A 13,192-nucleotide genomic window follows, 5' to 3' on the forward strand; every position below is an offset into this window, starting at 1 on the left:
TTTTTTTTTTGTCACCCCAGTTTTACTTTTTCATTCATGTAAACTGACACACATCTACACATTTATGATCAAACCTTCATTCCCAATCATTTCTTTTTTGGACTGGATAAGAACTTTATTTCATAGCGGAAGACATCTGGTTTGCATTTATAAGAAAATCCATTTCCTGAATTGAGTTGATTGAAAGTGAACTGGCTCCAGCTGGACAACCTAATGAAAGAAAATCGGTCTGTGTTTCATATTTATGTCTGATGCATCAGACTTATCAATCCTTGAATGTACCTGGTGTGTCAGATAGGAAACAGAACTGCAAGTGGCTGTGCCAGAGGCAAAGACAAGACAGGCTTGAGATGGAGACAGAGACTGAGCGGACGCTGGGCTGCTGCTTGCACATTACTGCTTAATTGCTTGGAACTAAAGGCGCTGTTATGAGGATGTTTATGCTTATGCCTGCAATAGCAAATCTTTCCAGTCATTTTGGCTACGCTATGGAGTCTAATAGTCACTACCCAGACAAAAAATAAATGACCCAGTGATGGCTATTGCAACAAATTCAGCCTGGAGAGCAGAATAATATAAAATAAAAAACACCCTCTGCCTTTGGCCAAACTTTTCGTGACAAACTTAACAGAGCCACTTTGGTTTTCTTAATCTTGAAGGGTTTGAATGCATATAGGCTCCAGGTGGCCTACTAGCCCAAATAACCAGACAACCACATACCACTGTAAAATTGCAGATAGCCAGCACCTGTCCTCTACGTGACAGGCTTGGATATTAAGCTTTCTTTGTTTGTAAATACATCCGCTTCCACTGACAAGGAGAACCCAGTTCACAGTGGCAAGCGTGGATTGAATCCTTAACCCTTTACAGGGAGAGTGAAAGAGATTTTAACCATCTTTGTCTTTTTTTTTCAAACAGGCTACAAAGGAGGAAGGCACGCTGACATGCTGCTGGGTTAAATATTAAGCCGCGTGCAGGTGCAGTTCTCATCAGGTAATTTGATAGGCACTTGGGAGTGAGGCTGATGGGACCAACCTGTTTAGTTATCAAATCATAAAGCCTGCCAACGAGAAATTGATCGGGCGTTAATCCCTTGACATGCACTGCTACAAACCGACTGTTGAAGCTAAAAATCTGCAAGTCTTGTTTTCTTCACTTCAGGGATTATCAACAAATATCTGTAAATATCAGGACAGTCTAAAGTGATGGGACCCGGAGCAAAGCCGCGCTGTCAACTGTGTCCAAATCGTTTCTTTTTTTCATGGTAAATAACAGCGAGAAAAAAAATGTAACTTACCGCCATGTCCACCTTTTTGTCAGCTCCCCTGAAGAAGCCGCTCCATATGCCATTCATTGTATCCATGCTGAAGTGTGAGAATAGGCTATACTGTGCAGGGAAACGCCCCCCTCCCCCCCCACCCCCCCCCCCAACGTCCCCGCTAATCCTCCGCCTGCTATTCCTTCTCTCCCGTGCGCTTCTCTCCTGCTTTTGTGGGGAATCACATAACCACTCCTTGTTGTTTTTCCATTCTCTCCGAGGGAGGGAGGGGAGCGATGGAGCCTATGCGAGACAGCCAGCAGCAGCGATCAAGCATCCCATGCAACCTCAGCGGCAGACCGTCTCACCTCTCCTCTCCTCTCCTCCTCCTCTCTTCCTCTCCCTTCCTCTCTGTCCATGCCTCCATCCAGGCTTGCCGCCGCACAGAAAATGCTACCTAAGTGAATGTCGGTTCCCAATTCTGGCTGGTCCGGGGAGCCGTCAAGAGGTCCATGAATGGAGCGTCCGGTAGGCCTCTAGCAAAAAAAAAAAAAAAAAAAAAAAAAAAGCGTTTGGGGTAATGTAATGTGAGTGTAAGAGTCGGTGACTGTTAATGTGCCTCACTGATATCACTGCACCCACAATGCGTTTTACTATTAACTTTGAGTTTACAGGGGAAATCTTGTCAGATGGGGGCCTTGAGACAAAATCTTGACTTTTAAAGTGTCTATCTTGGGATGTTTTGTGAATTATAGTGTGTTTGTGTTCTTGGACCTTTTATTTCCCAATGTCTCATCATAATAGAAAATGTTAAGATATGGTGCTTTATATTGTAACTCCTTCAGTCTCTCTTCAGTAATGGGGGTGGACAGACCTGTAAAATACAATGCAATCTTGTGCAACAGCCACGCAATAAATAACCTAAGCCTGCTTCCTTTCCGAGGCTCACAGTGTCCTGTGGTCATTTTAGGATTCACGGTTTGTGTTGCTGCTGATTTGCCGTTTACACCATAATGTTTTCTGCACAAAATAGCAAAAACCCTTACAATGTAAGGCAGTACAATACAACACGACAGTATACAGTGGCGATATTGTATCTTTTATTTGGTCCATGAGCTGGACACAACAATAGGAGTACAATATAGTAGAGCCACAGAACAGATTTTAACATAATTAAACAATAACATACATGGTTCAAATTAACAAGTGTCTGGCACAACTTTAAGGATTTATTGCTGGGCTGTAATTATATTACATTGCATTGCATTTCAGAGTGAATAATGTTATGTGAACATTTATATATGAATATAGATATGAAATAGATGGGATGGGATGTTGTGTCAAATGCAGAATTATGTGTTAAATGCAGAAATAGAGGAACGTCAAGTTAGATAAAGCCACTGCTCTGTCAGTCATTACTGCTGAAATCATAATAGACTGAAGTGGGACTCAGTTTGTGTGCTTTGAATGGTGTTCCCTGCAGGGTTTCTACAGCGGTTTCTCCATCGCCTGTGGTGAGTGTTTGTGTGTGTGTGTGTGTCTGTGTGTGTGTGTGTGTGTGTGCGCGCGCACACATGTGCTTGTGTGCATCTCTGTGTGCACGTCCCAACTCCTAATCCAGTCTCCTGGGACCTCTGTATCCAGTTGATGGTCTTCCTTAGCAGACATGCTGGATGGGATTGGTGGTAAGGCCTTTTATAATCCTCTCCTCATCTGGTGGCCTGTAAAGGAGCTGCCCACTCTAAACCCAAAACATGTTTGTGTGTGTGTGTGTGTGTGTGTTATTGTGAGTGCTAGATGCTCAATAATGATCCACACAAGCTCGACACAAGAGCTAAACTGGCTTTTGTGAACATTCTTTGCTACAAAGTAAATCATCTTCATTTTTCCCTCATTTATTCTCTTCCCTCTCTCGTTGCTGTCTTTATTTTGGCCCAAGACATCAGAAACAGAACAGCAGACACACAGCAAACATGTAAATTTGATATTTGAGAGCCCACAAGGCTGATGCTGTGAGGCACTGGAGCCTTCAAGGCCATAAAAATCCGATAACATATTTCCTCAAATAAGCAGCCATAGAGTCTCTCTCTCTCTTTCTCTCTCTCTCTCTCTCTCACACACACACACACACACACACACACACATATACACAGTGTTAATGGCTTCATAATTGTCAGAGGCAGACCATTGAGCATAATCAGGAGACTGCAGCAAGGCGAAGACCAATATTTGTAATTTACTATGACAGATAGTACATTTTTATTACCCAGGGGCTGCTGGTTTGTTTTGAGATGCGATAAACCACACTCATCCCCATACTTTTATGTCTCTTTCAGTTCACATACTCACTTACACTCAATCCTTTTCTTTCTTTCTTTCTTTCTTTCTTTCTTTCTTTCTTTCTTTCTTTCTTTCTTTCTCTTTCTTTCACACACACACACACACACACACACACACACACACACACACACACACACACACACACACACACACAGACAGTGTGTGACCTCAGTGTCAGGAGCATTATGCCAAACAGACAGTCACTGAGTCAGGGAGCAAAGCTCAACTCATCACAGGAAGTCATATACACACAAGCAAGCACACACACATGCACACACACAGTTCCTCATATATCACCCTCTCACACATAAATATAAGTCTTTGAGCAGTTTGTTTTGGAGTGAGATCCAAAGTGTTTTTTCTTTTTCTTTTTCTTTTTCTTTTTTTTTGCTGACATGCAAACAAATGATTTTTCTTAGAGAACGTAGAGCTTACAATAGTACTCCATCGATTTCACATAGTACTCTTATAAAATTGTCGGATTCATGATGGACAGAAATCAGCGCAGCAGAACCAGAGATACTGTCGTTTTTATTCCACACATTCTTCATTCTTGTGAAAACCTGGCGCCTGCATCACCCACAATGGAACACTACTGCTGACGTCATCAAGCAGAGATGTAAACAAACTTTCCAACTCCAGCCCCCAGATTTTTTATTCTATTTTTCACACTTGTGGTCTTCAGACTCTGCCGACTCTGACTCAAGTGACATCACTTGAGGTCATTTATCAGAAATCACGCAGCCTACTCTGAAGCCAAAAAAAGTCTTTATACAACTCTTTCTTTGCATATGAAATTTTACTGACCAATTTAATGTGCTCTTCCACACATGCTGTCGCTCTGAAAAGATATGTACCATGTGCTTGTATACATGTTTATGCCATGAACATTATGCCATGTCACTCCCATTCATTTGGGTCCGGCAGCACTTAAAGTAACTGATGTGAATGTGATGATGACCAAAGCAAATACAAATCACTGCTCTCTCAGGGAAACGATTTTGAATATCAAATAACTATGTCAAAAACATTGCATCTCTATAAGAGTTAGCAGCATTTATAATTAAAAGTTCATTTGTACAGTAAGCTAAAATTTAGGCAAACACTGTATGAATCATCAAAATTAGTTCCTCATTTGCCTTTGATCGAGTAAACCCGGCCTGTTCACTGTAGTGACATGACATATTATAAAATATCTTGTTTTCCCAGCATGTAGCTTTGAAAGAGAATTACTCATGTCCAAAACACTGATTTAACAGTCACAAGCCATTAGAATAACACACATAAATAATTAAATTGAGTGGTTTTGCACTCTGAGGCAGAACTTTAAAATGTCAGTGATTCATACTCTAATTGGAGTGGAAGGATGCTTTTGCTGCTCAGTAGTCAGTTTTTAGAATTGAGAACGAGGAAGCTGGCAATCAGGATGGAGAAACTGTGCGTGTGTATGCATGTATGTGTGTGTGTGTGTGTGTGTCAGTGTTAACAAGAGAGACAAATAGGACACACAAATAGGAACAGAGAGAGAGAGAGAGAGAGAGAGAAGCAGGTGCATCACTAATGGCTTTTTAAAAAGGTTACAGCGTAGAGCTCTTCTTTTCTAATGGGGCTCCGGCTGTGCTTGAGAAGCAATTTCCGGAAAAGATAATGTTGTCGAGAGAGTGCAGAGAGTTCTCTGTGTGTGTTTGTGTGTGTGTTTGTGTGTGTTTGTGTGTGTGTGTGTGTGTGTGTGTGTGTGTGTGTGTGTGTGTGTGTGTGTGTGTGTGTGTGTGTGTGTGTGTGTGTGTGTGTGTGTGTGTGTGTGTGTGTGTGTCTTGTCGTTAACAAGACTGACAAACACAAACTCAGAGGAACACAAAGACAGGGTGGGGAGACATTGGGGCAATTGAGAGAAAGAAAGAGAGAAATTGCCTGTGTCTACATTTCAAAGTAATTGTGCCATTACATTACATTTATTAGCTTGATGACTAATGCCTAATGTGGGCCAGCGGAGGTCTCAAGTGAAAAACATTTTAAAATGCTCTTTTCTGTTTTAGCATATTTTTACATTCCTAATGTGCCATTTGATTTCACAAACATTAAATCGGATGAATTCTAAAAGCTTCTCTGTTGGCGCGTCATATCCTCAGTGAAGCATGGTAAACACTGCCACCCTGTGATCCCTGCTGCCTACTGCAACTTTCTGAACTGAGCTGGTAACACATTTCTGCAGGTTTCCAAGGAATAAATCCACAATCTTTTGACATTTTAAAAGTTTTAACAGCACTTTTTTTTTTTTTTTTTTTTTTTACAGCAAATGTGCTACCAATGACAGACTGAGCAATTTATACACAGGCTACTAATTGTACATACTACGTTTTACATCTGCACTTCCATTGCCATTACCCAGCTGGCCACTAAGTGGCAGTACTGTCCCATTAGTGTGTCCCACATCCTCACAACATATCATTCTAGTGTGTTTACACTGGAAAAGTGACAACATTAACTACACTCAAAATGTCAGTAAGCATACTACATCTGTTTGATTTTTTTAGTGTGCTATTGAGGGACACTATTTTGCCTTGATGCAGTGCAAAAAGAAATTGGGGAGCGATGCACAGCTGCACAGAATTAACACAAATTGCAGATGGTGGTGAAAAAAACCCCATGTTGTTCTCTTTGTGAAGTTTGATTGGCAGAAGCAATCCGAGGTGGCAGTTCCTCTGCCACTTCCTGTGAGTGCTAACTGTTAAAGTGCATTAAGTATCTTGTGAGCAAACTGGTAAAACTGTGTGCTTTGAAAAATTAGTATGTAACATATTGTATACTATCAGGATGTAACGTGCAGTATTATGAAATGGTGACAAAACCCCAATGTTTTAGTTCTTCAAACACAGAATTTCAGCCTATTACGGTAAAACACACAGATAGGGCTTTTCATGGAAAACTATTTTGACACTTCACGGTAGGAAAAGCAGGAGTTGTTCCGAATGGCAACACTCAAACGTGGAGTGAAAAGCTGGCCTTCACAGAGATGGAGGAGACTTAACTTAGTTTGAATAGGTGGATAACAGCACACATATTTAAACAGCCGCTCATTGAGGAAATTCATAGCGTTGCACTTGTTTGTACTCATCAAAAGTGATAACTTGAGAGAAGGGCTCAAACCTTGGCCCCTTTCTTACCTCCGCACAGCAGGCCAATCATAGCTCAATTCTTACTTGCAAATGAAAAATGTAATTCAGGCAGTAATGTGTGGTAATTGCAATTTATTTTGGTAAATAAATACAAAACAGAGACATTTTAACATGAAAATAACATTATTTGGACAGTTATGGTGTTCTCTATCTCTTCAGTTGTTTACAAAAAAAAAAAAATCTGACTGAAAAGTTTTACTGTAGGTAATCTCAAAGCTATTATGAGCACCTACTTTTATAACAGGCATTGTAAGGACGCCTTGGCAGGGGTCCTTTGAAGGCCTGCAGTTACACACAAGCACAAGTGTGTAATTATAGCAGCTACCTTTTGACAGTTTCACTTAAGAAAACACATTGCCAAATTAACAGTTATGCTGCCATACTATGTGCTCATCATTAACATACACACAATTTCCGAAAAAGCACACACATACACACACGCACACACACCCTTAATAAAACCATAGCGATGTCTTCTTTATATATAACCCACTGCGTAATCTCTTACTAGTATAACCTGTCTGCAGCGTCCTTGTGAACTGAGCAGAACCAAAGCAAGTTGTGAGCCAAACACACCGACCGCATGCCGTGAAGATTTCACACACTTCTCCACTGCGCTACATTCCTGCTTCATATCAGGCTACTACTCATGTTCCTAAAGACAGCTTCAGGTAGCTTCACATTGTTCACACAATTTAAACATAATGATAATGTTGTATATACTGCGTAAAGAAACCTATTTACTGTACAAAACTATACAAAACTCAGAGATCTTACCTCTGTGGTATACACTGGTCTTCGCCATTGGATTTATAGAGACGGTGTGAGGAAATGATGGTGGACTGAAGCGGGGGAAACAAAGACAAACTGGACAGGACAGATGCATAAACAGTAGCAAACTGATGTCATTACCACTCTTATAACACATTCATTTTGGAAACACAATTTGCGTGTGACATGGATTTAAGACGTATCGTATTGGTGTCCTGTATTTAGATAGAGGTCATTTAAAAGGGAAAAAAAAGAAGCATGAAAGGGTGGAAGTGAAACAGGAGAAGGTGAACTGTGTGGAAACTAACACTGACAAAGATCTCCGCATGAGAACAGGCAGTCAAAGTCAAATTGATAGAACTTTCCAAATATTTCACAGCGTGGACGGAGAACTACGGACAATTACAACACATGCACTCACGCACGCACGCACGCACGCGCGCACACACGCACGCACACACACACACAGACTGAATAGTAAGTAGCTAAAAGATGTCCATCTGATGAAGGTTGATGGAAATCCAGTTCAGTTCACTACAGGGATGAATTAACTGATGCTCCAAAACAAATGTGGTATCACAAGCACAGCTCTAGTGTGTGTAAATGTCCCTAATATCACTTCACACAATATACAGCAAGAGATCAAACCAATATCCCCCCGAAACTAATAAGATACAACACAGTTTCCTGAACACTAAATTGGTTCACCTGTGCTATAACTGACAAAAGTGCTTTCCTCTTTGACAGCGTCTCTTGTTTGTTTTTTAGGACAGGAACAATTCTGTACCATACTACTCGATGGTACCTGCATTTTCATTACATAAAGGTCTTTGTTTTTAATCTTGTCCTGTGTTTTTTTTAATTGTCCTGAGTGTTAGAAAATGGTCTTTTGAGGACGATCCACATGTGACTGGGATTTTCTTCCATCCCCAAACCCTCAGCTCAGCTGAGGTTTTTTTTTTTGTTTTGATGAAGTGTTTTATCAAGTTTTCACCAGCCAACAGTCTTCAAAGTCACTGTTGAGGAAAAAAAGGACAGGGGAGTAGGACACAGTATTGCTTCAACAGCTCTGGCTTTGGCAAGTCTTTCATTGGGTCTTTTACACCCAAAAGAAAAGGGAGGCCATCTTGGAGGACAAACAGGGCAGAACAGGACAGAAGGACAAGTCTCCATCTCCTATTGGTCCTTAGCGAATGACAGGTTTCAGCCAGGCTCGCCATGTGCACATGTCGCTGTCCCGTTTCCTGTTACTGGTGGACCTTCACACCTGGGTTGATTTGACTCGTCGGAGAGGATGTCGTCCGTTGGGGTGGGCGGGGCAGGGCGGGGGGCATTCAGAGGGCAGGTCTAGACTGCGCTGGTGAGGCAACGCCGTGAGGGGAGGAGAACATCGGGAGGGGCGGGGGAAGGGATTGGCTGATGGTCATGTGATCTCAGAATACGGTAGCCCTGGAGCCTAACAGGTTGTGAAAAGGAAAGAGCGAAGTTTAGGAGAGAGAGAAGGAGGGAAGGAAAGAGTAGAAAACATTTGAAAACATTTGGGAGAAACCTGAAGGAATAGAGAAGATAAACTCGACTTGACTGAAACGGTACGAGACAAGACTGCAGAATGACGATGTCTAGAGAAGAGAAAGGGTGCACACAACAGATATCGGACAGAGAGAAGCGCGTAGGAAACATTCAGACAACATATTTCAATATATATATTTGCCTTGCCAAACCCTCCCATTTAAAACAATCACAAGCACACATATTCTATTAATCATTTAAACTATTTCATCAATGTCCCCCACTCCCTTACCTGGAGGCCACTTAACTTTTCGAGTGGACTCTCCACACGGGGCAGGCTGAGGAGAGGGAGCCCGATGGAGGGCTCTGGACGCTGTGCAGGAGGAGGAGTCGCCACTGCTATTTGGGTTGGCTGAAAATTGTTGATCACACATGACACCTGATGGAGGGCATAGAGCGGAGGTAAAATGAAAAAGGAGGGGAGAGATTCGCTCCACTGCACCACAGAGATGGATGATTTTCTGTTGTGTGAACTGCTCGGAGAGTGCATGGAAACAGATACTGAAGAGGGCACTTACAGTACGAGAGGGAGAGAGACAGAGATAAAAGAGAGCGAGAGGAAGAATGAATTGTGGGAGGAAGCACTGAAAGGAAGCTATAGTCTTCAGGATGAACCACAGGCAGCACTTTGATCTCCAAAGTTAACACTGCTCCTAGAAGTTTTTTTTTTCTGGAAAATTGACTTAGGCCAAAAGGTCCAAGACTAAATGAGACTATTCGAATGCGCCTTCAGTTCAATCCATTCGCATTCATAGTTGTAACAGCGCGTGTGTGTGTGTCCTCTGTCACACAGGCAGTAAGGCTATTTCATCTCCAGTTCACCTTAATCATCAGTCCATCCTCCCACCATCTCTCCTGCTCCCCACATTACGCCAACACTGCTCTCTCTTTGCATTTTTCTCCCATCATCATACTAATCCTTCTCTCTAGTGTTTCCCTCCTGTCTCTCTTCCCTTTTCCACCCATCTACCACTATCTCTTCCTGCTCTCATACCTTTTTTTTTATCTGATCCCTGAAATTTTATCTATCTCTTCTTCCAACCTCCTTTCCCTCACCACTCCTCTCCTCCCTCCCTCCTCTCCTTCTCACCAAGAAGGCAGCGATGGCCCCTCCGGTGACAAACCCAGCCAGGACGTCGTTCCAGTGGTTCCTGTGTTCGGTCACCCTCACCACTCCCACCAGCACGGCCAGAGACAGCAGCACCAGGCACAGGGTGGGCTTGGTCAGACGGGTCCCTTTGGTCCGGAAAACCAGGGTGACGTACATCTGGAGGATAGAAATATACTTGAAATAAGAAATGTTGTGTTAATTTTTTCATGTGAGCTGAACCAGGTGCTGAATCCACAGGTCGTCAGTCAGCTGAGACCATTCAAACTGTGCGACAGCTTGAACAACCTAATAGGCTGAACAGCTTGAATTTAGCCACAAGAGGCCGCACTCTGCAGTGATTTTAGAGCTGCCGAGTGGTCTGATGAGGCACAGCAGACAGCGCCATAACACACCGCCATCATTTCTTTACTGCCTCTAAAATATGACAGAAACATGGCAATGCAATTAAAAAGAGAACAAAGGTTTTATAAAAGTTTTTTATAAGCGATACTTAAATCATAACTGCAGTAAATGTTTAAACCAGAAAAGTGTATTATCATGACTATGTTGAGAAGCCTTACATGCACACATTTACCTTGGGAAATAAAAAACTCTGTTGGTTAAAGATCCAAAAACAGATCATTGGAAAATTAAAGAAAAAAATCTAAGAAAATAGAGAGGTCATTTGTGTTAAGATTCACTGATGGAGATCACACACAGAAAAACTAATTTTAAAAGTATGTACGTACCACCATATGTGGAGAAAATCAACAATTATTGAATATATAAAGTGCATTTTTTAATGTCTATATTGTTACCTGACCTTATCAATAATCTATTTTATAGAAGTTTAAATTCAGTATTATATATATATATATAGTATTATGCTTCCCAACAGCATGACCTAGCCAGACCAGACAGAGATCAGCCAGCCACCTTCACCCATTGCCCCAAACTCGTTTCCTACCACTGTGTAGATGGCTGAATAAAAGCTGAGAGCTGCGTCTTTGGAAGGGAAGGATTTTCGGGCGGACGCCACCAGGTATGGGTTTCCTGTGCAGGCTCGACGCTCTGTGATATAATGCAGCGGAGACTGGCAGCCCAGAGCTGTGTAGTTTGGCTTGCAGGCAGACAGGAAATGAGGGGTCTGGTTTCCTGTCACCACTTGACCAGCATTGGCAAAGATGGTGGTGGTGAAGAGGCCAAAGGAGTAGACACCTGTGTGTAAAAGAGAGGAAGTGAGAGAGAGAGAGAGAGAGAGAGAGAGGGAGTGTGTGCATAAGAATCAATGAGAGTGGCGAAAGAAACAAGCATTCAGATGGGAATTAAAATGGGTACGCTGCCTGCTGCCTGTGTGGGAGTGAAAGGCCAGACAGACATAGCCCTTGCTTTTTTGCTTCTTAACTTCAGTGTGTCACTTTAAAAGATTCATAACTTGGATAAATACAGGCTACAGAGATGATGAAAAAGATAACAGAACATCAACAGAACAGGACATAAAGAGAAAGGCAAAGGAAATTAGTCCACGGTCCCCAAACTAAAGACAAGAGCTCTTTCTGCCCAGTCCACATCCTGCATGACAGAGGAGTGCTGGTGCAAGTCTTAATGAGCCTTGACTCCAGAGTACAGGGGCTCTATTAGTCAAATCTAAAGAACCTCTGATCTTTAGGACGTTGACTGACCCAGAAAACGTACGATCCTACGGAGGAGAGGGTTGAAATAGCAGCAGTCAGCGGTCACTATGGTCTTCTCCTGGGCTCCCTCTGTCTTCACAAAGAAACTGGTCACTTCCCCGATTAGAATCTGGGACACAGAAAGAGAGAGAAACCACAAACATTTTTTTTTTTTGTCAAACAGAAAGCAAAAACTGTGAAGTTAAGGATTGATCAGCTTCACTGAATATTCTGTCAGTTAAATAAGATGCTTTGCAAAATTATTCATGAGCGTTCCTCTTGCAGCCTTGCAACAATGACATTTTTCCTTGGCCAGCTTGCTTTAAATTTCCCTCACCACTGGGATCATTATGCTGCATTAGTAAACCCCAACATTAACACCTCCCACTCACTCTCAGTAGTGGGAGTTTCTCAACCTCAAAGTCTCATTTATAGATTCGCTAACTCTCTGTTTCTCTTTATCTCCGTACAACTTTTATTGAAGCTCCATAAAACCATGACTTTACTTTAATTAATAATGTTATGCAGGTTAACAACCTCAAAAGTGAACGTTGGGTTTGCCAGATAACATAAATTAAACATATCTTCCATGAAATACTTGAAATGTATTAGCTAATGTTTTACACCACCCTGCTCAGACCTTAATAAAACCTCCATTATAGTTTTACTATTACACCCCTTAACACATTTTGAACACCGATTTGAAGAGCACACACCCCCAAGCCTCTGGCAGCCATTTTAGAAGCAGTTTTAAGAATTTAAACACCAAGTGAAATCAGCAGGACTCTGATCTCTTCCGACAGCGGAATAAATTGACTAAACACCACAAAACACCTTCCTGGACACCATTAAACCCTGCACACTACACCTGTGTGATCAGGGATAGATGTAGGTTACATACTCATACAATATACATGGCCCATAGTCAGGAGCGTGGGACGATGCTAATGCACCAAAGCTAACTGCGCTCAGTGTGACAGATGAAGGCTGAGGTTTACTCTAGTATTGAAGTTCCAGATTCAGAACCACCAATGGAAGGTTCAGTGGGAGTAGTGGGGCTTGTGTGTCTCCATAAATTATGTCATGACCTTGAGTGTTGCAAAGCTGTGCACCACTCCACTTATGTACAGGTGCAGTGGATTTAAACTCTAACTGTGAAAGAACCATAAAACCCGGCACACTGCACACTTGTACTCACTTTCCCCCATTTTGGTCCCCTGACCTTCGTCATGCAAAACTGAAACACTGTTAATGAAGTGAGTACAAGTGATCAACAGTGTGCATTATGGATTCCCCCGACTGTTCGGCCGCCGAT

At 42.2% G+C, this 13,192-nt stretch overlaps 1 protein-coding gene across 1 annotated transcript in view; it reads right to left on the bottom strand.

Annotated features, from left to right (window-relative positions):
* Positions 1–8,892: 8,892 nt before the first annotated feature.
* The window catches only part of LOC111237689 (phospholipid phosphatase-related protein type 5-like), a 43,160-nt gene continuing 38,860 nt past the window's right edge, over positions 8,893–13,192 (bottom strand). The window contains exons 4-8 of the mRNA XM_022766884.1: positions 11,887–12,007; positions 11,172–11,422; positions 10,205–10,381; positions 9,363–9,493; positions 8,893–9,001 (exon numbers count right to left, since the gene is read on the bottom strand). Coding sequence (XP_022622605.1) covers positions 8,893–9,001; positions 9,363–9,493; positions 10,205–10,381; positions 11,172–11,422; positions 11,887–12,007 — 789 coding nt within the window. The remainder of the gene's footprint in view (positions 9,002–9,362; positions 9,494–10,204; positions 10,382–11,171; positions 11,423–11,886; positions 12,008–13,192) is intronic.

The sequence above is a fragment of the Seriola dumerili genome, unplaced genomic scaffold (assembly GCF_002260705.1).
Source record: "Seriola dumerili isolate Sdu_G_001 unplaced genomic scaffold, Sdu_1.0 BDQW01001087.1, whole genome shotgun sequence".
Lineage (NCBI taxonomy): Eukaryota > Metazoa > Chordata > Actinopteri > Carangiformes > Carangidae > Seriola > Seriola dumerili.